We start from the raw sequence: 27,742 nt of genomic DNA on the forward strand, positions 1-27,742 counted from the left end.
CAGTGCCTGGCTCAAACTTTCAGTTCAGGACATGATTTTTTCACTGTTTAAAACTACAGTCGTGAAATTCTGCTTTGTCTCGGTCGGCTGAAACACTTCTACTCACTGTGCAATTCCTTGATGAACTGGAATTTTTATCAGAATGCAAATATAATTAGTAGTAATGGCAAATTCAAGTCACAAGTTCTCTGGAACACATGGAGGGAAACTTGGACAAAGTACAATATCATGTAAGTTTAGATAACCTGCAATTGTACAGGAATTTTTTTTAAAGAAAAAAGGTATTTAACAACCGTGAATTAACACTGTGGACAAGCAAATCACAGAAGTACAAAAACATGAGTTCTCGTATGAGAAAAGCTTTGTTAATGTCACCCTAAGGCAACCTGCCTGGGTAGGAGTGTTGGTCAGGTGGTTCCTAAGGTCTTTTTTGACCTCTATCGTTCTGTGAATGCATGACATAAACTGTAACAGCTCTTGGAAAGAGAAATCAGGAGATGGACCTTCTAGCTGAAGCTTACTCTCCCTGGGTGCCAGGGTACCCTCCACAAATGCTTCAAGTTACAGCCTAATAGCATTAATGGCTGAGCTGAGCCCTTCCTCAGGAACTGCAGGCTGCCCAACCGCCCACAAGAGACGTCTGGTGCCGCAGTAGGAGTAAGGATCGAGCTGTCACAAAACAGTTACTTCACAGAGACTGGGAAGGAAGGACTGAGTTTCTCATTGCTGAGGAGCTCCTGTCCTTTCCTCTCTTCACCACTATTTGTCTGCCTTCCCTGACAAGTGAATGTCCTCCTAACGAACAACTGCTCAGCTTAACCTGCCAACGGAAGGACATTCTTAAGGCTTCCATGCAAAAATCCCAGATGGATTTTCCAGGCCTGCTTATCTTGGTCAGCTTGTTAGTAAACACAAAGATAACAAACATGGAACAATCTGGTTGTCTGTGTTACCTCTAGGTCTTTATTACTGATGGACCAGTCCACATCAGTGCCTCCTGGAAAACAGAAATACAATGAATTATACTTAACTTAAGGACATTTTTTCACAGTATATTCAGATTATGATTACTGATGTTACTGAAATTGGTAATAGATTCTGAATGTACCAAACAGAGAAACAAGTTCTATTTCCAGGAAAGGAATGCTATCAACCTGCCTGTCAGCAAATCTGATCCACCTTAAAATCAGGACATGCTTAACCAATTGGACCATATCAGCTGCTACCCTCTTTTGCCCCTTCATCCCTAGGGTACAGATTTAAGCAGGTTTCAATTTGTTCAGATGCAAGGAATGTAGAACCGACTGCAGAGCATGGCCAGCTTAAGTACTTGGGTTGTCTGAGTGGGAGCATACAGAACACGAAGCTAACACACAGCCCAGACATACCCTTCTTCCTGGTGAATTCAAACATTCTATGTCTTCAGCACAGCTTTTGAAGGCCGCATGCCAAAATGGCTTTATGCATAACCACAGCAACTAAGACTAATCCAAGTAACGCTATTCCAGAGCAGGGCCTGGTAAGGTGCAGTAAACAAGAACAGCACACTGAATGAACAGCTATCACACCATGAGCTTCTGACACACAGAACTGGAGGAAGGAAAAACGAAAAATCAGAAGGAAATAAAAGGCAAAAAAAAACACAAAACACCCTGGAAGAACAGGGATGCAGTAAGAGCTGTTCCAAAGTTCTGCATGTCAATGGTGTTTACTTCTCTCACTGTGCAAAGACGGCTGAACACTGCAGTATCTTTCTTACCATCACAGAGGATTCATGTCAACAGAATAGCTGGCTTTGCCTGTACTTTCACAGTAACTGTTACAACCCGTGTGTGAGTAAATCCCATGTCTGCAGGCTAACGCCAAGAGTTCTGTCCTCTGCCAACAACTGAAATCTGAAACATCTGTACATGTTATTAAAACAAATTGCAACATCAAGAATTACAATTATTAGAAAAAAAGCACTACAGATGTATCTAACTTTGATTGTATTATTCATTTCCAGTAAAAGATGGGCGATTAGCAACTAAAATCATACCACATGCAATATCACCTGTAACTGTTTAACACGGTGGAAAGAGCAGCCATGACAGCAGAGCAGCAAGGTCCCAGGCTGCAGCGAGTGAGGATTCACTTACATGCAACAGCTGTGGACACAGAAATTGAGAGAAGAAGCTGCTTGCCTTCAGAAGGCCTCAGAAGGTATGCAGGGATCTCCAGTGAGGTTCCCTCACCTCCACTGCCTGCCTTCCAGTGAGGGCTGGGAAGGGGTGGATCCTGGCTCCAGCCCTTCTGGCCACTCAGGTACAGTACATTGCACTGCATGCACCCGAGCTCCCCTGGGCTGGCCCTGCCTTCCTACCAGGTGCTCCATCACTGCTTCAAGCTCTGCTACACCTGCAAACTAAAAAAGTCATAAATTCAGCTGAAACACAAAGCTCAGTACCCAGACACAAGGTATGTCCCTAGAACATATGGTGGGTGCTTTAGAATTATACCTGTTAGCTGCTCTGCTTCATCTAAAGTCAGGGCTAGCTATATCTGACTACTCTCAGCAATGCCCTAGAATATGTATTTTTTGCACTAACGCCAAAATCTCAACAAGCATCACACAGACATTAACAGCAACTTCACTGGCCTACCTACAAGCAATTGGAGTGGTACATTATATTAAGTACGTTTAAGTCATAGCATGGACAGCAACTGGCAAAGCAAAAACTGCAATGCAAGATCCAAATGTTTCACCCAAGCATCATTCAGGATAGACAAGACCACCATAACAAAAGGTGGGATCACCCATCTAGGCCTGGAGACTGCTCCTTCCAGGCTGCCTGGGTTCCAGCAGGGGATGGGAGGAATAGCACCGTGTAGGATGTCTCTAATGGAAGCTATTCGTGGGTATGCCCAAAGGAAAATTAGGCCTTTTGGTGCCTAGTCTTTAAAAGTAAAGAAGCACACTTACTGATATATTTCAGTGCATTATTTATTACTTGGAAGCCTATTAAGAAAATTCATTCATAAAGAAAAAGATATTTGTAATTCAAATGAGTCCTGTGAATGCCACATAGAAAGGCATATGCAGGATGGTTGACAGGTTACAGATCAAAATTACCAGCAAATTAACTCCTGTTAATCATCAGACATGTCCTTTCTAAGAACAAACAACCAAGTTTCATTTCTGTGCTGTCAAAACCCCCATCTTCCCTGGGAAAAACATGATAAAATGATTAAAGAATTGCTTGTGTTAGAAACTCAAATGGCTCAAATTAGAAAATACTCAGAAAAGCATTAAGGTGCAATGCAGCACTAAACTCCATCGGCTCCGCTCCTGCCAGCCATCCTCCTGCCCTCCTGCTGCCTCCCAGGACGATGCCCATCAGCACATGCAGAGCACTTTGCCCCACGCTCTTCCCCCCGCGCTGAACTCCTCCATACCTGGATGTAAGACCAAGGACACAGTCCAACCCACCACCCCGGGCACTGCCAAGAGAAGATGCTCCGGGATCTCCACAACTCCAACCAGAAGCCTCAGATCCTGTCCCGGGACTGAGAAGGTAATTTTGACCTTCAGAGCTCAGACACAGAACAAATATTTGCGGTGATTGCTGAGTTGTGCTCCGTGGTAAACACCACCACAACAAAACCTGCTACCTGCCATTTCTCACGACATGAAAGCACGTCACGGTTCTCAGAGAGGAACGCACACACAGGATGGCTGTCTGCCTTGGGAGCTAAGGGGAGAAGTGCTTTCCTCCTCTTTTACAGCACCTCAGTGCAGCAGCAGCTTAAGAGCCATCCGGATAATCTCTGCCACGATCCCCACAGCTCTGTGAGGAGATTGTGCTGTCATCCTGCAGAAACAGAGCAGACAGGATATAAAGGGTCCTGCAAGTGGATTAGGAAAACCCCTCCAGAACATTTTCAAAAATTTGCTATACTTTCCCTTCTCATCTTCATTTGTTAATAGCTATCTTTTTAAAAATAATTATATCAACATCTATGCCTCCTCTATGAAGTTATTTTCTTCAGGGCTAGCTATATCTGACCTTCTCTCAGTTGGAAGAAATGGCCTTGTTAAGTTGCAGAACAGAACAAAAGGACAGAAAAACAGAGGCCAGAAAAAATGGCATGCAGGATGCATGCATGCAGTTCAGGTTAAAATGGAAGCCCTGAGCAAAGGTCTGCCTTTATGCAGCGCTATCTTTAGCTGTCCTGTAGTCCTCTACAAGAGCACACAGTGCACAACGACTTCGTTCTTATTTAGAAGAAGAATGTTCCAAGATCGCCGGGATTCACAAACATCATTCCACGGGAATGAAAATGTGAATCTCAGAGCGGGGCTCAACACGAAGCCAGATTTGCAGTCACTGTTCAACATGCTTTTAAGCTTTCTTTCTTTCATTTGCAAGAAGGGGACAGGCAGGGAGGAAGGACAACGATGAGCTGTCAGAACCTGGAGTTACCCAGAGGAACAATCCATTTCCGCAGAACAAAAAGTGACCTGAAATAAACAACAAACTACTCAGGATGTACTCTTACATCCTGTACTGCTGCTGATCCTAGCAACCAAACACATGACCCCCAGTGTGCGAACAGGACGACCTTGTCTAGATTTTTACCTCTTCCAAAGTTGCACTTTTATTTCCACTTAGTGGAGCCTGAAGATTGCCAGGTTCTCTTCCCCTGCAAAGGTTTGTTTGGTTTCTGCACATAAAACCACTGTGAAACCGTAGAGCCTGGCTGCTCAGCTTTGCAAATGAAACGCTCCCTTTTTGTGAAATGGAAAAACAGGCCCCGTTGCCCCTTACAGCAGGAATATGCATGCAGCCATTTTATTTACTGTATTTTATCAGCTGCCCTCAGAAATGGGTGCTTCAAGTTGTGACAGTTTGCCACACAGACTGAAGGGAAAATTTCAGAGCTGAGCACTGAAAATTGGTCTTTGAGAGATAATTAATACAAGGACGCCCCAGAACGCAGAGCCCTAATTACAGCCCACTGTAAGAGCTCCGAGGTAAGGACTGTTTCAGACTTCTCTGTGAACAACATTTACAATTTCACCGCTGCTGGCTGCCACTGCAGTAACAAACAAGTTTAGGATGGGCAAAAGGTGATTTACTTAACAATTAGACACCTGCTGTTGTAACGGGTCACAGGTCGATACCTCTGTAACGCGGACAACTTTAAGAGAGCCATGAACTCCCACGTAGGTATCAGTCAGTACCACTGGCAGAAGTTCAGTGGGAGGCATTTCTCACCATGAAGAGGCACTGCTGCCTCTGCCTCCGATGCCCTGCCATGCATGTGTGTGTCTGTGCAGACACACGAGCAGCAGCACACATTGTGTGTCGGTGAGAAAACACCTCCAGCGCTTTACTTTCAGCAGCCTTTCATGGACCCAGCGTGGCGTTTCCGAAAAGCATGAAACGATTAAAATGCAAACACACATTAAAATACAAACTTACAGTTTGCTTTTTCTAATGTGCACGCTCACACAACTGTCCCTCCTTTCTGTCTCATGCCATCAATACTGCTTCTGTTAGACCTGACCACTACTGGAAATGTTAATTCACAGAACTCTGTGGCTCATGATTTTCAAAGCTCAGTGCAACATTTGCGGAACAAAGTAGGTTTTTCTCTCTTTTTGGTGGGTACAAGTGTGGGGACCACAGGAACAGTTAAATTCATGGCATGGTTGGTCTACCACACAGTCGGGGGAATTCTTTAAATAGAGCCTGTCACTCTCTTTGCCCATCAATGGGATTTCCTTCTCAAACTGCTGATTCGTTCAGGTACACAACAGAGGAAATTTCAGTTAACCTTTGTTTCACCCCAGGGAGAAATCTGTCTGTAAAAGTATAAAATGAATAGATTAAAAAAAAAAGAAAAAGAAAAAGAGAAGAAAAAAAAAAGAAAAGCTGCAGGGTTATTCTTCCTAGTGTTCACAGCAGTCAACGTTAAACAGAGAAAAGGAGGCAAACGTGAACATTTCATTCCCACCAGAGAACAAGGTACAATACATCAGTTAGAAATTCCAACGTCTATACTGTGATACCGAATTTAGAAGAGGAAAAACTGAACACAAATCTGTTGTTCCCACAGGACACATCAAGAATTCGTTTTCTGACTATTTCCTATATGCTTGAAAAGGACTAGCAACTTACTTTGGAGGCAAAGTCTTGTTAGTTGTTTGATTAAGCTGTCTTAAATACCTTTTACATTCTAACAACCCTTGGTCACGAGAAAAGTAATGAAGGCTAACTCAGGATTACATATGGAAAAAATGCAAAAACACTTAAAATTAGAAATACAGCCAAAAAATAAAGGGAAGTTTGGGCAAGATTACTGACAAAAATGGCGCTGTGTGGATCTAAACTGCACATGAAAAGGCCCGTTTGAGATACAGCTGCAATTCCAAATCTGGAACAATCACTTTCGTTCTCGGTGCTGCTCATCTGACAACAGCCTTCAGTATCAAACTGAACGCCACTGCAAACCTCTTCCCAGCTACCTTGTGACCATTTTCAGGCAGAACTTGGGCGCTACGACCATGGGGCACAGCAGACCAGAAAGCCTTGTCTCCATGGAGCTGATTCCTGATGATCAATAGGATGCCAGAACTGGTTCTTTACTACATCACTAGGACAGTTTTACCTTCTGGATTGTTATCGTGCAGCCAGCTAAATGGTGATACAGAGCTCTTCCAGGGAAGCAGCTGCAAGCAAAGCTGGATGCTGTATGAGCATGCTAAATCTTAATCATTTAATCGGCACTTGAAGAGTGGTACTTATCGCAGTTATCTGCATTAAGAGTCCCAAAGCCTAACCAGTGCCTCCCACTGTTCTGATGAATTTACAGACTCCTCCATACAGAAGGCTAAGATGGTACTTAGTGCATAAGACTGGAGACTTAAGAGAACTTTAGTTCACTTTTCCAGTACTGTTTTAATGGAAAATCCACAGCTGAGATTTGCGAATCTATTTTGGCATCGTATCACACCTTCATTGCATCAATACAAAATAGAGGAGATGCAAATGCAAAAGGTGGAACAAATTCCATGAAGTGTCCTGGAATGAGGTCTCTATTTTGGCAAAGCTACTGCGCCTGAAAAAAATACCATGAGATGAGATGTGGTTGCAACATTATGCTCCTCGCCAAAATGGAGGGCATACAGAAGCTCCCTGGAAATGACTGCTTCCTACTTCAGCTGGAGCACAAACCTAAGGAGAACTGTAAACACCAACTGCCTTTCAGCAAAACAGCACAGTTCTTTTTATGCTGCTGTTCAGAAGAAGCATGGAGCTAAACTCCTGAGTTTGAAGAATAATCATGTGGAGGATTATCTGGGACACAGATAGCTTAATCTGGGCTCCTGTCTCTATTTTTGCTCTGAAATCTAAAACGCATTTAACAGAGTTTAAAAGACAAGCGTATTTCATCACAGGGTTACTATTAGTCTTTCAGTATGGGCTAGGATTTAGGTTCAACTTTCATTAACAGTAGTATTTAATTAATATTGTGCATTAGGTGAAATCATTCTGGTTCTAACAATTCCTGCCTGAACTGAAGGTCAGCTGAGTCTCCCACGTACAGAGATGGATGATGGAACACAAAAAAAGACCAAAGTGTGTCCAGGACGATGCAGAGCTGGTGTGGCCAGACTGGAACGGCTCCTAAGGGGACAGTGCTTTCACATTCTCTCCTCAGGAACATTACAATGAACTCTGTAGCCCTTGTGCTTTGATTCTGGTTTGGCCCTTCTGCTGTTTGTAAGAGAAGCAATTTGTAGACTGTTAACAAAACAGAACTTAGACCGTGCCCACAGTTTCTAACGGTGTTTTCACAGACACAGAGGAGGAAAAGCCTCAGCACTTCCTAAGATGCAAGTGGAGGTGTGAACCCCTGGGTGCTGAACTGTCACATCCCCAAAACACTTCACGAGTTTTTAAAGGCAGTGTAGATCTCAACAATGATCATTAGCAGCCCAGCAGTGGAAGCAGAACTGAACATGGAGATGTTTGGGCTGCCTTCACTCCCAAGTGAAACAAATACTGAAGAATTCAATCAAAATCATGCTGAACATTACATTTATTCTGAGAGCATAAATGCAGTTGAGCTAAAGCTAATATGGAGACCTGGAACAGATGGCATCTACTCAGACATCCCTAGTTGTGTTTTGGTCTTCTAAGGACCGTAACAAAGAAGGAATAAAAAACACATGCAGAAGATTCTGAAGAATATTCACCCTGAAAACAACACTTCTGCATTTCAGTAGAAGAAATTAATTTCAGTTAATGGATTTTCCATAAACTAAAAGATCCATCAGAGAAAACCACCCCATCTCCCTGTGGGAGGCACGCACTGCACCTCAGCACTGCCGTGCCCACACTGCATCGTCCCCCAGCTCATGCTTGACAGCACAACCAAGACAGGAGAGGTGACCTAATAACAATCCAGGCCTCCCATCGCGAACCACAAATCACAGATGCTGCTGACAAGGTGTAAAGCATGACGTCATTTAGTGACAAGAAAACTCAAGGCTTAATGCCCTGCTCCGATGCTGCTTTTCTGACCTTAATATGATCCGGGCAGATTTAGTTTAGCCCGCATCCAAAAGCACTCACCACAAAGGCTCAAATGTCATCTCAGCACCTTCCCCATGCTTTGTAAGTGCACATCAAAATTACGTACACCTCTGTGTCTGGAGGTGCTCAAGAAACGTGCAGATGTTGTACTGAGGGCTGTGGGGTAGTGGGCAAAATCAGTGGTAGGTGATCCTGGAAATCTTTTCCACCCTTGGTGATTCTGTGATTCTTCTGAGAGTCACCAGCACGGGGGTTTGTAGTTGGTCCTGTTGAAGATGCACACCACTCTCAAACAGCTGGAGGATCACTGAATGCTTCAGGCTTAGCAGTGCCAAACAGCATTAGCATGCTGAGGATGCAGTTTCGGCATTCATACTTCCTATGAATTATGTTATGCTTTGAAATGCAACGAAGAACTCATTATTTTGGTATACTTTGCTTTGTATGAAGTAAAAGCATCCTCTACTTGGAACAGAAAATAACTATGATGAACTTCATTCTTTTGCTTGCAAAAGGGAAGCGTGGAGCTCCCCAGAAATCTTTCATACTGGAAAAACAGTATGCTAGGAAATACAACTACAGGGCAACGGAAAATGAGCTGACCTTGCTAAATAATTCTTACTGGCTAGTGGGATGGTTTGATCCGTGCTTGAGGACCAAAGCAGAAAATACGCCACTCTTTCCTTCTCTTCCCTCCCCCCGCAAAAAAAAGGAGAGGGAAAGTGGGGAAGAGGAAATGTAACCTCTGCTTACAAATAGCAAACAGCAGTTTTCACCAAGATTATATCATTTCTGCTTACCTAAACATTTCCCACAAGAAATAAAATTAAGACCCAAGATTTCACCTCCTTTTCCTGTGAACACTGGAACAGTGGTCTCCAAAGTGGGGGGCACACACCCTGCCTGGAGGGTGCACCAGACACTGCATGCAGAACAGGAACAACACAGAACCAAGATATTTTGTACCTCCAATAAATTAAAAGGAGATGTATTTTTTTCTCAACTCTCTCGCCCTTTCTTACCTCCTTTTTTGTTTATGATTTATAGTGTAAATAATATACCCACACAGAAGTATATACATATTATATATGGACAACAAACAAATATACAGAAACCGGGGCTGTGGGCAGAATTTTTACTGACAGAGGGTGCATGACCAAAACAGTTTGCAAATCTCTCACCACAGCCCGGCTCTCCCTGCTAGGTCTTTGCCCAACAGTAAAACAGAATGAAGTCAATTTTCCCTCGTGAAGCCTGCAATGAATCGAGAAATGCAGCTCCTCACATAATGTTATTTCCAGATCCTCCCACGGTATGTTTAAAGGACCAGGTATATCTTCCCTTTGATCAAAAAAAAAGCTTATGTCCTTTGCCTGCAGAGGAGAACACGGAGTAACTGCAGCTGTCACTTACACAGTTGTGTCAAACGTGTCTTGTGCAATATCTAAAAGGCACTTATTTATGCTTTCAGATTGCTTCTACAGTCTTGGTTTCGTTTCTGTTTTGCTTTTTTTAAATTTTTCCCCTCCTCACAGATACCATAGCAATAGGAAAATCCTCCAAATTTCTACCAAACCCAGTATGGACTTCAATTACATTAGTGAAAGGGACGACTTTCTTCCAGACCTATGACACACGAGGCCCTGTAACAAGGAGAGCCTTTCAAGCAATTAAGGTCCTCGATAATCTCTTCCCAGAGTTCCATCATAAAGAGGACAAGGAAAGACAGTCCCAACACTCCCAAACACTGCTGCAGAATGTTCCTTTCTGGCCACCTGTCCTTTTTGCACCCAACATCACCAGGGCTTCATGGCATTGCTGGAACTGACCAGTGTGGCTCGCAGTCCAGACGTTTCTCCCTGCGATTCGTTTTTTCCCATGCACTCAGCTGTTCAGGACAGTTGCCGTGAATTTTCCAGTCGTGAAGGTGAAGTGTTGTGCTGTGCTCGCCTGGGATTATTGGAGTGTGAAAGGTGGAGGCAGGTCTTATTTTTAGGTTTTTTTTAATACCAAGGACTGGTTAAAGCATTTTACTGGGAATTACTCCAAAACGCTGACACCAAAAATGATATAATCTGATTCTGAACTCCTGCATCTCTGGTAACACCGCGGACGTGCAACAGAAGTCAGAGGAAAAGTAAGCCCTGTTTCTAATGAACTGCAACGAGACAACAGCAATGCAGACGCTCTGAATGCACTACTAACCAAGTTTCAACAACCAACAACCATTAAACTAGAACCACAGTGCTTTTTGTTGTACTCCGTGCTCTGATTTATACTTAGAAAGAAGTGATATATAAACATAATCTGTGTTGGATGTAATTACTGCCCTTATCACTGTGCTGCAAACAATTGCCATTAAAATTCGAAAGTCCTGTTCTCAAAAAAAAAAAATTAATTTTTTTCCAACTTTTGGATGAATAAGTAATGAGTAAACATCAGATCAAGACAGAAGTGCCTGACTCACGTTACACCAGGTGGATACTGCTCAAGTTCTTCCACGACCCATGGCTGCGCTCAGGAGTTCACAGCTGCGCTGCAACAAACAGAACTCACAAATCTCTTTGGTTGTAACTTGCTTTTTCTGCATTTTTATTCTGAGAGTTCAGTAACCCCTCAATGAAAATGAATGGAACGTAACTACTGAATAGTGGTGTGAAATTATTTTTAAGTTAGCTTTTTAGGAGACAGTTAACAGCAATTCTTCCTGGTGCTGTCAGGGCTGGGAGGAGGGCTGCACGCAGACTGCTCTCACCTGAACTCAGAGTGCTTCCAACTCTCAACAGCTCTGTTCGAAAAAATCTGTGCAGTTCATGCTTACAGACCTCTCAAAAAACTCTTTGTATCCTCTTTCTTAAAGCAAACTTCTTATGTTTCAGTGTTCATTTTTTAATGAATAACATGCTTTAAGATAAGCGTCTGCTTCAATCAGCTCGATAATTTCACGCCTGGGACTGAAATATCTGTATTAATCCCTGCATGCTGACTTTTTCTCTTTTTTTTCTCTTAAGTTTGGATTTAAGTCAATCTTTTCTGATAAAGGCTAATCAGTTTAGTCCACATACATCAAGTGAAAGTCCCTTACAGTGCTCACCACACAGAGTTATGATTCTACTGTGCAACGTTACTGCATATACTTTCTGTACTGCAAGCCAGGGCAATAATTTCTGAAATCTTTGATTTAGGTTTTCCCCTTTTCTCTGCACAATAAAAAGGGTATCCGAATCAGTGACGAAAGGCTGCTTGTGAAACAGATCCTGCTTCAACCTAGCAACACACAAAAAACTAGCCCCATCACTGGGGAAAATTATCAATGCCTCATTTAAAATGTGCAACCAACCAAATTTCCTGAGCAGCGTAGTAACTCGTTGCTCCTTTAAAAACAAATAATACAGACACTCTCTCAAACTCCCACTGTCTTTCATTAGGTTCTAAGTATAGAGGAAAGAGACAAGAAAAGCAACAAAACGTCACGTCTGAGACCGAAGCCCTCAGCAGTACAGACTCTGAACTGGGAAATGGAGTCACCACAGATCTCATGAAAATGAATTCAATTTCTAGTACAGTCTTGAAGAGCTGAGAGCCAGAAACATGAGACAAACCTTGCAAGAGATATTTGTGATTGAAGATGGCAGCATTTAGCGGGTAACTTCAAACAGACCAGGTAGACATCAGAAGGCAAAAGAGAAGACAATTCATCTCTACCCTCTCGTCTTCAACGAGTCATCAAGCGTGCTGAGCCGACACTGCAGGCCAGCACTGCATGAAGGCAGTATTAACGTTCGTAGATTTCCAAAGAGAAGAGCTGCAGTCCTGTCTTATTTGTCATGTCTTCATAATGAAATGATAGCCACATCTGAGAGGCTTTATTTGCTGTGGTTTTATGAGACTGCCAAATACTCGCAATATAAAACTCGTTTTTTTTTTTTTAGCAACACTGATGGTTTTGGTAGCGAATCAAAGTCAAGACATCTTCACCTGAACCTCAAAAGTTATAGGTGTAGAAGGGATTTGGGCTGGAGTAAAAGCCCACTCCAGGGACTGCTGTCAGCAGAGACAATATTGGTGAGGAACAGCACTTCATTACATTAGTAACAGAGCTGCACTGGCAAAAGTGCATCACCGAGTGCAATGGGCTCATCTACACAACAGCGTGTGACCTCACACTCAAGTGGTTTTACACACGCGCCTTGTTCTGCTGGCCAGCAATTACCCGAAGGTTTGGCTCTGATGCTGAGTACAGTTCATAAAAATGCACCGATTACAAACCAGGCTCACAATACTCTGCCCATAAATGTCTTCCAAAATGAAGGTGCGATAAAAGACAGCAAAACACTAACACGTGTGGCAGTTCAGATGTGCGCTGCAAATAGCCTCCGACCATTGTGTTGGAAATCCGCGAGCAATAAAGAAATTCCTGGGCGCCAGCCATCGTCCCCTCTTCTAATGCGCACTGGTGATTCAGAAGAATTGGTGTGACTGAATTCAGAAATATGTTTTGCATAAAAAAATTCTACCGTGTGAGGTTGAAAGTCATATACAAATTGCCAAGAAAATGTCCAGATAGTAAATACGAAATTCCCTGCGTGCACATTTGCCTCAGTTTAGCCTGTGTTCATATTAGCTCAATAGCTCAGAGATGAAGGAGGTAAAAATGTAACTTTTAAAACATTTTTTTTTCAAAGAGAAGTGCAGAGGGAAGTACAAGAGAGTAACAAGCTGGAACTCGTGGTCCACTAAAACTCTTGAAATGATTTTAGAAAATGAAAACACAGTACAAAACTAGAAACGCAGACACTGAAGAGAAATGCATCTAAGCAAACCAGTTATTTAAACAAAACTTTATACCGTTCACCAGCATTATCACAGTGAGTGAAACGAGGGGAGCCATCCACTTACTGTTAATCTCAGAAGGGAATGCACAACTCACTTGCACATCATTTCCCTCTCTTGGAAATATAAAGAATGATAAATTAACTGCTTGCTTGAAAAGAACATATCTAAGGAGTTGTAGAAACACTCGTTTCCTTTTTTGCTATTGTGTCTGATGACATGTTCTCTGAATTACATACCTGCCTCCAGCCTTCATTATTTTTGTTTCATTATAATGAAGATTACACTTTGACTTCCAAGGTTCATCACCGTTAAAAAATCCTACATAACCCTTTCTTTTCATTGCAATCTGAGTACCGTAATAAAGATTCTCTCACATCCTTTCTTTTTACACATATTTCCTCCCCCTTCATCACTGCTTTGCAGTGGAGGAAACAAAACAAAATAAAACAGAACAAAACAAAACAAAACCCCAACCCCTCCTAGAAAAAAAATACACACGCACACAAAATAAGAAAAAGGTATTTTTCTATTGACATGGAATAGACAACTGGAGGGCACTTAAAACCCAGAGGAGGTTTCAGCGCCGTTATGGATTTCAAGGGGAACACGGTTGGTTTGGGGTGCGTTGGCCATCTGCAGCAGGAGAGGAGCAAAAGCAAGGACAAAAAGAGAATATAAATGGCTTGATCGTACACAACATTTCCGCTGTTGAAAACCTACCAGAGGGCTACAACATCCACAACGGCCAATTTTTTAGTCCAGTCTCCATTTGCTTTATGAGGCACCCATGGCATTCCACAGAACCGCGGCCGGTTGGTTGTGTAAACACAACCAGCGTGATTGACGACGATAAGCGGAAGTCTTACGGCCCTTCCACGGTAAATTGCAGAGGACTACGTGATAATAATGGCTGTGAGAAAACATAAATAATAAAACAAAGGCAGGCCGCGGTCTCCCACTTCCGCCCCTTTCATTTCTCGGGCGGAACAAATAAGCTGCAGGGCCGGCTCGGCACCAGGCTGAAGATCCCCCGGATGGGAAGGCACCGGTGGGTGGCCCAGCTGCCTCCCAGCCGAAGCCCTCGGCAGGGCGCCGTGCCCCGCAGCCGCCGGGCCAGCCGACCAGCCGGATCCCGACGGGCTCCGGATGACCGCGCGGCACAGCGGGCCCGGGACGGCCTTCGCCCCTGGGACGCGCCGAGCTGCGGACCGGGCCCGAAGCTGGGGGCCGGGCGTTCCGGGACCGGCCCTGCGCAGCCCGGCGCTCCCCGGCACCGCGCGCGGATCCGCGCTGCTCACCTCGTCCCGCGCGCGGGCTCCTGGCGGGCACCGCGCTCCCGCTGAAGGTTTGCACACGCACTGACACTGGGAAGCGGGCTCTCACGCAAGACTTATGGTACAGTTGGCATTTCGAACATCTACGGCTCCGACAAAAAAAAAGCAGCGGGGTTCCACTTTAACAAAACGGCGTTCAGCTGTTTTGTCAGGAGCAGTTTTACCTGCTGCAGTGTGCTGTTTGTTTTGACAAAAGAAGGTACTACAGTAATCCCCCGGGTTATTTTGGGCACAGTTTCCAAAGCTTTTGCACATGACTGCAGGCTTTATCCGTGTCAAATAATAGAACCTCCTTTTTTTTTTTTTTTTTCTTTCTCTTCTTGAATTCGGCCGTTCTTGCACTCAGACAAATTTTAAAAAATTAAGTTTCTGTAAAACACAGTGTTATCTTAATAAGTTCAAATATTATTAGACTATTCCCCAGGGGAAGAAAAGCAATATGTTCTAAATCGAGTAGTTGTACGTTTTGCAGAAGGTGGCTATTTTGAAATTAAGAAATGCAAATGATTCTACAGTTTGCGTGCCTCAAAGTAAAAAACAACGATATTAATGTTGTAAATGGAAGCAGAAGATATTACCGCTTACGCACGAGCGTCGGGATGCTAAGGAACCCATAGCAATCCTCAGTCTAAGGTTTTCAATGGCACAGACTAGTGATCACAGGATGCTGGTGATACTCTCCAGTTACCCTTGGCAACCCTTCTCAACTGTAACGATGCTGCCCTACAATAGCTTTCACTGGGCAGCTTTCTCTTCACTTAGCTGAATGCTTTGGGACCATCTGCGTCGGAAAGCATAAAAGGCCAGCCTGCCTGTGGGCCCGTCACTCTGAACACCACCTCTCTGACCCCGATTAAATACAACTTTCAATCCCTTTTGTCCTCCCTGTTGACTTCTCCTATTAAGGGAGCCCTTCGACAAAGAAAGCGGAAGAGTGGACTAAGTGCCCCCAAGAAAGGTGATGTCTGATACTGCTCAACACAAGGATTAGCAAGCCAATACATAACAAAAGCAAGTCTGGGGGAGGGGTAAAGTGGAAAAGAAAAAAATAGTTTTAGCCAGGTCTTTGACTAATTCAGTAGGTACACAGTTCAACAAATAGCTATACAACAGGCCTGCTCTGAAAGAAACAACCACTGAGGAACAATAATTTGAGGAGATACCTTTCGGCATCGTGACACAAGGCCGTGACATTGACAAGAATGGTAGATATATCATTTGCTCCTTAAGGTTTATTGAACTGAATTTTGTGGATGGGGACGTGGGGGGGGCACAAGAATAATGCTGAACACGTTTTTTAAGGAAAGACTGCTTTCTGCAGGAGGTTTTCCTAAGGTATCTTTACTTCAGTCACTGAAGCTTACTTTAAAGGCAACGGCACTGAACTACAAATGTCAAAAACGATGTTTGCTAGAGAAAACCTTAATTGCTTACCAGAAAGAGGTGATCGTTTCCACAGCTATAGTAAGAAGCTATCAGCCTTTCTAATGTATATCGCATCTTTGCGAAAAAGAATAAGCAGTTGTAATCGGATCCCTTGCTGAACCTTTGGCTCCGAAGACCTGCAGTAGCAAGAGGGTATCCTAAGGAAACAACGACTGTAGGCACAGCTCCTGCTGTCAGCGCCTGGGGGTCCTCCCAGCGACCGCCAACCACATTCACCCAAGCTGCCTGGCAGTGATTATCACCTGATTCTCCTGAAAGAAAAGTCAGAAAACGCCACAGAACTTAAGGTATCACCACTGAGGAGCCCAAAGCCAAACAGAAGGGACTTCTGCAGTGAAGCAGCATAAGGGATGACTACAGATTTTATTTCCACCTAGACCAATACAGAGAAAGTAGCAGTGATTACAAGAGAGAAAAACGACAACTTCCCTCATAGCAGATTGGAATGCACAGCCTAGCTGTGTTTGCACGAAGCAGCACGGTGTAAGCCCTGCTCTTTTCAGATCCCTTGGTGGGACAAATCATTACAAAGAGAAAATAGAATTGGGGATTAAAAAAAAAAAAAAAAGATTTGGACAGATCATCAAAGCTGCATTCGCTTGCCAGCCATCAAGAAAGTTACATTTGCTATTTTCATCAACATGAACTACTGAGAAATTTAGTTTCCCCATATAAAGTGCTTTAAATATTCTTACAGGAGTTTGCTCCACACAGGCATCAGCACTGCTGGCTCTATCTGATCCTTCTCACGTAATCTGCTTCTCCCAACTCCAGCACTGCTGTCACACCTTATTTAACAAATGACTGTTCTCCAGGCTGCACTATGCCCAAAACATTCCTGTGCTGTGTCTTTAACACAGTCTACCCGATCACATTTTGGTACACATGCTACCTTTAAAGCAAAAGACAGAATTACAAAGAGAGCCCCGCAGGTTGAGCTGGTCCAGGCACACAGCACAGTGTGGCTGCCACCAAAGGAGGTTTCTTCCAGCTCTGGCTAAGATCAGCATTCAAGCTTACTGCAACTGAAATCGCACTGGGAAGAAGCTACGCAGCAAAGAATTTACATCAGCTCACTTCTCCTGGGGTGGTAACAGTAGAAGTGGTGTCACATCAGCCGTAACAGCTGCCGAAATCAACAGTCAAAAATGGTGCGTTTCCACCACAGTCACACATGGGTGGCAAGCAGAGCAACGGCGGCGTGGAGCTTTCCATGCAGTCCCTCTCAAAGCACTGCTACAGAAAGCTCTGCTGCAGCGTGGAGCTGGCACGAGGTGACAGAACAAAGCACACCCTAAGAGTTGTAGGCAGAAAGCAAAAATGATCCACTCAGAATATGCTGACTGTACAGCTGTAATACGGAACCTCCCTTGCACATAAATCAGTTAATAATCTGTGTGGTGGGGCCAGGATTTTACCAACCATCACTGCACACCAGCAGGATCAGCACTGCACCATTCCCCAGTAAAACTCCTTGACTCCAAAACAGGCTCCCAGCCACACCAACCCTCCTAACTGTAAGTTATGCTGTACCAAATTCTGGCCTCTGAGTACGCGGTGCAACGCGAGGCACAGCTGCCACGTCTTGAATCTTAACTAGGTGAGGCACAAAGAACAAATAACTGCACTATTAACCAGCAGGTAAAGTTTACCACCCCAGGCACTGTTTCCATACACCACTTTATCCAGTGTTTTTCTATGGGTTCTAGCAGCAGCTCGGGCAGAGTTTTTGCAGAAATCGGGTTTTCACCGACAGCTTGATTAACATTAACCACATTCCTTTAAAATTTTCTTTTGAAATTTAACACTTTATTTGGCATAGTCAATTTAGACTACAGATATATTTCCTTCTTCCTCTTTTTGTCTTTTTTGAAAGGTTAAAAAAATCCATCAGTGAAGTCCCCAAATGGGCACCACTGAAAATCAGTATTTCTCTATGCACTCAAGAAAGTAATAGATGGGAAGCTGTTTCTAATAGTTTTACCTTCTGTGTTATCTGGAGAAAAACAGATTCATACATACAAAGTGGACTGTTTCACAAGATAGTGCTGCAAAAAATGAAAGACTGTTCCAAAGTAAAAAGTGATTATTTCAGACGAAATGAGAAGCTCCAATGTCAACCCTACTGCCTGAGTCAGCAAAAAATCAAAGCTTTGCATAGAATAGGAAATTGGAGATTTTCCGTAAATTTACATTTCTTTTTGCTGAGCACATTTTTACTCGGACGTGAAAGAACTTCTTAGAGACATTACTAGTTTCAGACATTGCTTTTTGCCACAGGGCTGTAAAACGCGGCTGGTTGGGGCCAGAATTCCATTAGTACGATCGGAAGAATTCATACATTAATGCCAGACATGAGCCACGGCGGCCGTGGAAGTCAGCTATTTTTCAGACCCGTGCCTGTGGGTAACACCACGCAAATGGCCTTACTTATTCACTGACTTTTAGATCTCCTTGGCCGCATTAGGAAGCGTCCAGTAAAATCTCGAACTTAGAAACACAAATGGTAGCCCCTGGAGCTGGATGGCGCACGGAGCTGCAGGCAAAATGCAGACGTACGTGTCTGTCATCCTGCGCGCCGCTGCAATGAAGTCGGGGAAAACTTGGCCAAAAAAACACTGCGCTGTTTATCAGAACGAGCAATATCTATCATTCACCTTCCATATAAATAACGTCATGATTAGATAACTAAATACGTATCGTTTTGGTATTACCGCCTGTCCACAAGAAGTTCCTTCTCTAGACTACCCTCATGACTGTAAATCTCAGAAACCTTTGAAGAAATTGCAATTGAAGAAAGTAAGAACAAGTAAGTACAAGAGAGTAAAAATCCTGGTCCTGTGTAGGACCGGCCTGCTTTGCCTTGTCTGTTACGTGCAGAATCCTCCCCACACATCCTACTGAAGAGATGCAGCGCGCGCTCCCTCAGGCCAGCACAGCATCACGGTCACCTCCCAAACTTACAGAACATTTATTTCAGGGCAGCATAAGAAGCCACAGTTCTCCACGTAGTACGACGATAAAGCAACATGAAAGCGGATAATTCCGCAAGACAAACCAGACTCTGCATGTAGGGTGCTTTCAAAATACTTCAGAAAAACGAGACACCCGAGTCCTCAGGCCCTAACAGTTTGAAAATCAAAACTTTTCTCACAGCAGCTGCTTTTCCCGTGGCCATTCCTTATGTATCTCCCGAACTTCTGAAAGAAACACAGAAGCGCACGTGAAGTCACCATCTGAAGCACACCTAAAAACTCCGAGTTGATGCGGAAAAATCTGTTTTTGTGAAAATGTCTGTATTTCAGAGAGAAACCCAAACACTGCTCTCAGCCTGCACCCAGTGCTGTGCGCTGCTGCTGCCTCCGGCGCTGCTTACACCCCAGCACGGCACACAGCTGGGAGCACGGCCTGCCCTCACACTCTGTCTCCGCAGAAAGCCCTGCAGAAGAACCGGCCTGAGCTCTGGGATCAGATGGAGCCACTGAGGCCTGGCCGACTTCCAGGCGCCCAAAGGCGGTTTGGCCACCGCGTAAGTAAACAGCAAAAGGAATCCTGCAGGAAAGAAAATATGCTCACTTTACACCTTTTGGAATAGATCCTTGATTTCCAGAAAACAACGTTACACAACCTGCTGATTTATCCACGGTAACAAATATCCACAGTGGCACTCTAAACTAAAGGCACTGAGCTTGGTTTAGTCAAGACGTCTTTTAGTAAACACCTTTTTAGAGACAGCTTTTAAAAAAGCTGGGATAAGACCGGTTGGTGTTTGCCTCTTTGCTCTGGCAGGACACATTACTTGTGTGTGATAATCTCTCCTCATGGTTTTGTCTTTTTTGCCGATGACAAAGCAGGGTTTTTTGGCTACTGACAAGAGCGCCCAGCATCTGCAATGCAGACAGACATCTCAAAAAAAGGAAAGCTAGAGTCAGAGAGCAAAGTTGAGCAGAAATAGCTGGTCAGAACTACAAAAAATAGTGCAAAATACAGAGGAACTAGATTTGCTTTCTCTTCCTGTCACCTTCCCTCAAAAAAATGGATTTTATGAGCAAGTGACCTAACTTGAACTGAACTGTTAGCGTTCTTTGCTTAAACCCAAATGCAAACCACTCTGTTCCATCATACCAAATGCCAGAACCATATTAAGCACCACAAACATTTATCAGCTGCCACTAAGGTAATTTTTTCTTCATTTCACCAAGCAGTAACACGTATGACTGGGCCAAGAGAGAGGCAGCAGGCAGATCACTTCTGTCAGTCCTAAGGGGACAGGTTTGGAAAGAGGAAGGAAGAAGAAGGTGCTGAGGGCAGGGAGGAGGCGGGGAGCGCTGGGTGCCGGCGTTAAGGGCCTGCTGGCTCTGCCTCTGCCAAGGGCACGAGCCCTGGGGACGGCAACGGCTGAGGCCATCGGGCACCGACAGTGCAGAAATCAGCACAGCTTTTGTCTGAACAGCTGACAGAGAGGTGAAGTGAAACTAACCTAAAAGATGCCAGACTCGAGGCCAGCGGAAAGGGCAGCCCAGCCACAGCTCAGCCATGAAGGGCGAAAGGAGGCCTGGGGTGTGCAGCGGAGCCCACCTCAGGGCACTGTCAGCACAGAGCGTGGATCACAGGACCGAGCCAGTCGGTGCGCTGCAGGGAAGGCAGGCATCGGAGCTGCCATAACGGAAAGGGCTCACTGAAATGCAAGGTGTACCTACAGCACACAACTGCTCTGCCTGCCAAAGATGGCGGAGGATGTACAGGGACGGGACGTGAGGAAAGCACTACAGATTCGGGTGACTTTGGGCTGCAGCCAAGGAGGGCAAACATCAGAGGGAAACATTCAGCCCACTGCCCTCAGCATCCCATGGGGCAGTGTCAGCAGCGCCCAGACTGCAGGCTGCCAGCAAAAACTCACCAGCTCAGCAGGGAGAAAACAACAACAAATCCTCCTGTGGGAATGGAAATAGTAGTTAGAAACAAAGTTCTGACAGCCCACAATATTTCAACACAGTGAACAGGGTCTCCCTTTCCCCCTGGGTTCCATACGCTGTGAAAAGTCCGAGGAACCTCTAATCTGAGCTGGGCTGGCGGAGGACACCCACGTCACCTTCCTATTCAGTGGAAACCTTGACAGTCAGCAGCAGAGCTCATCTGACAGAACAGCATGAAAACTGCGTAGGAGTGGTGTAAGAAGGAATGCTGCTCGGAACACAGCACTTTTGTGGGGCACTGATGTGGTTATCAGTACATGAGCAAGAGCCCAGATTCTCAGGATTAGGTGACAACTTTATGTGAAAGCTATTTTCATGGATTATTTTTTTTTTAATTGCATTTTCACACTTCAAAAATTGAGTTGTTTGCAGAAGAACAGTGCGACAGGAATTTGTCTTCACTCACACTTGTAACTTGAGTGCAACAGAAGAAGTGCAACCAGTGCCCTAGCTATGAATAACAACAAACAGAGCAGAGTGACCCAGAGAGGCATGAGCACAGGCAGTACTCACAGCAGCACTCATCGTGTTCTTCTGCCTACACTTTCTGAACATAAGGCAGTACTGCCAGGACTCTCTCTGCAAGCAGTAATAGAATATCAGTTAGAAGAGCTGATTCCAGGAAATAGTTGGTACTGTTTGCTGCCATGTCCCCAAGGCGAATTTACCTCCAAGCTGTTTATTCCTATTCACTCTTCTAGCAGTGACATATGCTGCGAGGAAAAGACAGAAGCGTAAGATAATTCAGACATTTGAAACTTTTACCTCAACAATTTCTGAAACATATCCTTTCCATTCAGGTTTAAGAAATAAAAGGAGATACAGAATGAGGTTAAGTGCATCTTTTGTCGGTAACCTATCTTCTCCCCATGGTCTCATAAACAAGCTGCTTTCTTCAGAAATACAGCAGACCTTCAATTTAAATTTATGGAAAGGCTGAACCAGAGGAGCCCACACTCAAATAATTTTAATAACCTATTAAGTTGCGACTTCAGATTCATTTTATAACCATGTACCTCAGGGAACAGCACTATCAGGATAAAGATAGATATTTTTTTCTTTTAAAGATAAATAGCATCATTAATCTGCAACATTTCTTTTCTATTATCTTTCAAAATGAGGAGTTATTTTGTTCTGATCTTGAGGTAATTAGCCTTCATTCACTAGCCAGAAAATGTCTGTGTTCTGAAAATTAAAAATGTGTCATTAAGTGGAATTTACCATAATGTCATTTATCTTTATATAGTTCATCAGTGACAGCAATGGGCCTGGGAATCCATCAGCTTTTACCAAGGAAGCATTAAAACAAATTGAAAAACAGAATAATCCCAGGCACTCTTTAACACAGTCAAAGCCATTTGGGTAATTAAATAGTGGTATTTAAAGTTTTAATTTAGATTTTCCCCTCTGTTCATCAGCAGTCAAATGAGATGTTCATATTCATAACTGTTTGTAATAAAGGGTTTCATAAAGCAAACGGAATATCAATGCTGTTAAAATTAGAGAGAACACAGAGAAATCTATCAAGTGTAAACAGGGAAGTTCATTCCTACCGCAAACTATTTTCTAAGGTTACATCGGGAATAAACCCTTGCTGTACCTGGCTCACTTTCCATAACAAAACTGCATAATTTCTTTCATGTCTGTGCTCCTAGTAGTCAAAACTAACTTCATTTGCCTCTCGGTTCTGAACGTCTTGTTACACAAAAATGCCACCTTCAGGAAGCGTACAGCGTGCTTCCAGTTCCACTGTGTTTCGACCGCCTGCACATTCATCTCAAACATCTCCTATGCTCTGTGTTCACCTCTTGAGATGGCAGCCTTCCGTTTTGCTCTTGCTGCCATTGCAGTGCAGCAACGCGCCCAGGAAACCAGCAGGCATTATGAACAATGCCAGCGGTCGTTATTTGTGAACTCGGATCACTGACAAACAAACTGCACGACTGCGCTCGACTTCAGGACAATTTTCCAGCTGTACTGGAACAATATTATGGCAGTACTGTGAAAGTCTGCCAGCGTTTCTGCTCAACCTGGAGTGGCTCACACGAGCCATCTAGCACCGCAAGGCTGAGTCAGCACACCTGGACGTGCCACCACTCAGCAGGAAGATGACAGCTCTGATAGAAAGGGCAGCAGTACTGCGTGCAGAGAGTTAAAACACAGGTCAACGTCAGCTTCAGGACACTGCTTTAAATTTGTTAATTGTGGTTTGATCACTTAATTACAACTTAGATGGCAGCAGAACCAATCTGTAAGAGCTTACCAGTTCGGCTCAGTAAGAGCAGTGACGGTGCTCTTCTGCAACGCTCTGTAATGGTGTGCTGTCTTTTTTTGCCATAATTAAACCAGAGGGATAGAAAAAATAGCTCCTCGTTTAACAGTTTCAACTGAAGCAAGTTGGAGTAATGCAATTTTCAGCACACATACTTGCTCGCCATCACCCTACTGTCCATGGTATAGCTGGTTAAAATACAAAAAAAACCACATCTGCTCTGCTCTGGGTGCAGCTGGACTAAACTAGATCAAACCTGTCAATAGCAGCTTGGTTAATAATATCTGTCCTCATTCCCAATGGTAAAGAGAGTTGAAGTTTCAGCTTCTCTTGTGAATGAAGTCTAGCGATTCGTGCTTGCTCCTCTTTTAAAAAAGCAGGCAACTTCAAACATAGCACTTCATTTGCAATGTTACAGAGATTCTTAGCAGTGTGTTTTGGCAGAACCACCTGAGATGTTTGACTTTTCATCTGAGATGTTCACTTTTTTTGCCTGGAGCACTGGACAGAAGTCATTATACCAGGCAAGGAGAGACTCTCACTCAGCGCCACAAGAAACATTAGAAACCTGTCCACCTCTGGTATTTTTCACGACAAAACCCACAACACACTCCTACTAGGAAAACTGAAGAACTGGAGCATTTTTGCCATGACCTCCTGCGTATCAGCAAAGAAAGTGAGAAGTTACAGCGATGTCCTGACTGTGACTAGCAGCGGATAGAAAACTGCTGCAAGCATGTTCTTCAAGCAGACCTGTGTACCAGAGTTCTGAGCAACACATTACCATCAGCGTGGTGTTTGGAGAAGGCACTGTGTGCCCCAAACTGCTGGCTACCCATCGGCGTTACATAAATAACGAGACTTTCGGTAATGTGAACTCTATTCTTGTAACATTTAGCTTAACTTCCTGTGTCTTTGTGTTATTCAAGGAAGTGAAACTCATGCATAGCATGTTTATATTATTCCCCGTTATAGTAGACTTGCAGACAATGTCAGGTCTGGAGAGATAAGGGCTGCCTCTAGGACATGAATTCTCATGAGGATTAGACAGCCACCATCTGGGGCCTTCCGTTTATCTGCTGCAGCTGCATTCTAAATATCGGTGCTGGGTAAAAACGAGCGTCGGTCCTGAAGTGCTTAACAAGTCGCTGCAACTTGGTTTCAATTACAATTTGCTGCCTTCTGAAAAAAAGTGAAATTGGAAGAATAAATAACAGCACGACCTCCCTTCTCAAAAGCGAAGTGTCAGTGAATGTTGGTGGCAGCTCCCTGGCTAGGAGGAGCCGCCCTCAGTCACATGGAGTTATGGTGAACGGCCTTGGTACAAAGGCTTAATAAGAAAACGGGACGTGGTGGAAAGGATCACTGTTTCTGACGCGCTCTCCTACTGGCACTCGCAAGAAGCAATACTTCCAAATTTCTGAAGTAAGTAGAACGACCTGAACGAGGAGCTGCGGGTGAGGTAGTCTGAATATCTACAGTTTTCTGTGCAGGTGAAGAATCTGAAGCATTTGTCTGAGGCATTAAACGTCAAACACGTTAGAATCCCATCATGAATTTTTGTTCTAGGCATTATGAGGAAATGAGGGAATTGCTAAATCACTTGCACTTGTTCCAAATTGCAGCCTGCAGACAAATAAATGAAACAAACACAGAATGCCCTCTGCTGTGTTGGCCTAGCAGCAGAAACAATCCTTGCCCAGAGATTTTTGGCAGTTTCTTTAGATACTTTTTTCCTCCTCGCTTTGCTTATTTCCTGCTGCAGCTGCATCATTTTTTTGGTGATTCTCTTAAGACGACTAACAGGGAGCTACCTAAAAGCAGTCAACAAAGGTTCTTAAAATTATTCAATTATTTTTATAAGGAAATATTAATGATGACAAAACAAACGGCGGGAAAAAGGGGGAAAAAATGGTGTGATTTCCTGGCGTGTCTTTCCAAACAGATGCCTCACAATGAAGAAGTCTCAGTGATTTCTCAGACTTTTAAAGCAGGGTTCTGCAAAATCACTCTTTGGTTTTGTGTTAAGGTGCTCCTCACTGCACTGCAAATGTGTTTGCGACAGAATTTATTACCTTATTTGGTGCCCCCTCTCAAGTTCACTCCACTTCTATGCAGAAGTACGCAGCTTGTTTTCCAGCACCACCTCTCAAAACAAGGCGTAGGCCAAAGACATTTTGGTGGCGGTCAGAGAACGCGAAGAACCGCCTCCTCCTACCTACTTTTCACAGCAGGCATACAGCACTTAGCCTAGGTGTTACAGTCATTGGAGCTCTGAGGCTAATCCAACCTATGAGTAAAGAGCACATACCAGCTGGAGAAAACCTCAAGCTTTTGTGATTCCGAGACAACTTCAGAAGTTCCTCTCTTTGAACGTGAAGCCATTTTCCCGAAGCTCGCTAAAATGCTCTATGCGTTTTTGTACTGAGTACGAGGAAATTGAAAGGTGAAGTCACCAAAAGAAATCAGCCAAAGAAAAGGACATGCCAAAACAGTGGAAAAGAATTAAATGCACGGCCCAGCATTTGCAATAAAGCCTACAAGCAGCCCATGTGTTTCTGAAGTAGATGGCAAGCATTTCCAAATGAGACGCCCTGCGGGATGGCTCTAAGCAGCCTGCAGGCCTTCCCTGCAGCAGAGGTGCTGCTTTAGTGCCGGATACTCAGCACTACTCAGCCAGACCTGATGGTTAGGTATGTAAAAAACAGGCACTGCAAACTGGATTTCTAAATGCATGCCAAAACCTTTAAGCCAATCCGAGTAATAAGAAGCCTGATTTCAAGCATTTCTTTTTTAAAACAAGCTCCAAAACTTAGGCACTATAGACATACATCAGGAGTCCCAGGTGTGCCCTTTTCCCACCCAAAGCACGAGTTCCACTAGTTGTCCTGAAAATACGGCTAGACTGATTGACAAGCTTGTATTTTCACCATGAGTCACCACAGCTGCTTTGTTACTGAGCCCAGGATTCATTAGATTGCTGAGGCTAACTGGCAGGCCTTACAGTTACTGCTGTGCAAATCCCATTTAAATCAATTCATGGAGAAGCGTGCAAAAGAAACATTAACAAATTTCTTATGAAAGACAAACAGAAAAGATCTGATGTAGCCAGTAGGCAACAATGGTCTCAATAGGGCGACCGAACGCCACTCCTCAGTTCACAGCTTTTGCCTGAAAAAGTCTTTGCATTCACTGGGACACGGCTTCATGCAGCTCCAGAGCCAAGAACCACGCTGGCACTTGCACAAACTCCTTTTACTCAACCTCCTCAGATGCAAGCTTCAAAAAAACTTCTGGATGAGATGTAAATTTCTTGTCCCCTACAATTAGAAGCAGTGGGATCTTGTAGAAAAACCTGCAAACATCAGACTTGGATATAGTCACTGGGCACAGAAAACATCCCAGTAGAGGGAAACAGATAAAATACAGTGATCGAGCTCACAGGATAAGCATTTTCAGAAGACTTCAACACAAATGATTTGGTACAGGAGAATCCAAGACCCATGAAAAGAAACATCACCTTCCGTTTCAAGCAAACCCCTGAAAACATGGGTCAGCCACAGCACAGGCCTTGGACAGGAGGCAGAATGGGAACACCGGGCTGGAATCACGCAGCTGTTAACTCAGCTGGCTTTGCTCCTGCCACCAAGCTGCCCCAGCACCGTGCCAGCTACCTCACAGCAGACCATCTGGCTGGTGCCAGTGCCCCCCGCTGCCAGGCCAGTTTTCAGCTGCAGCAGCTCTGGTGGCCCAGCTATCTACCTCATCCCACAGCAACTGTGCTGGCACAAGGGAGCGGTCAGAACAAGCACCTGAGACACAGGAGGAGGGACTTCACTGACTGCGTGTGTTCAGTACACCGCAAACAGACGCTGAATCCAACTGCCCACTGGAATAAAGGAGGCAAAATACCATAATAAAGAAATACCAGTTTGCAGGTATGCCCACCTCTTTTCGCAACACAACAGAGCCAAAACACAGAATAACAGCAAAAAGCAGCAAACCGTACCACTTGTTCACAGTCGCTCTATTTCACCCAAAGGGTTGGCGCTCTGACATATCGTTCAATGGTTCTGTGATGATCTCCGGGTCCCTTCCAGTCCCAGCCACCTTACTAGGCACAAATACAGCTGCACAGCTTGGAACAAAAACTCCTTCGGTCAGCTCCCACCTCCAGCTGTGGCCAAGAGTTAGTACACAGTCGGAAGCGTTAAGCAGGGCCAGCAGGCACTGAAATGTCTCCTGACTGCTCTGACTGCCCTCAGCTCCCTCTGACTGAGACTGGGATGCGGT

General features: G+C 44.3%; 1 protein-coding gene across 3 annotated transcripts in view; it reads right to left on the minus strand.

The window, feature by feature from the left end:
• ZCCHC7 (zinc finger CCHC-type containing 7) overlaps window positions 1-27,742 on the minus strand; it is a 109,161-nt gene that overhangs the window by 38,363 nt on the left and 43,056 nt on the right. For all 3 annotated transcript variants that reach the window (XM_042829427.1, XM_042829430.1, XM_042829429.1), the window contains one exon: window positions 954-997. In XM_042829427.1, the coding sequence (XP_042685361.1) occupies window positions 954-997 (44 nt within the window). The remainder of the gene's footprint in view (window positions 1-953; window positions 998-27,742) is intronic.

This window comes from Centrocercus urophasianus, unplaced genomic scaffold (genome assembly GCF_019232065.1).
Source record: "Centrocercus urophasianus isolate 14NV4802_14NV808 unplaced genomic scaffold, USGS_Curo_1.0 seq_31, whole genome shotgun sequence".
In the NCBI taxonomy this organism is placed as follows: Eukaryota; Metazoa; Chordata; class Aves; order Galliformes; family Phasianidae; genus Centrocercus; species Centrocercus urophasianus.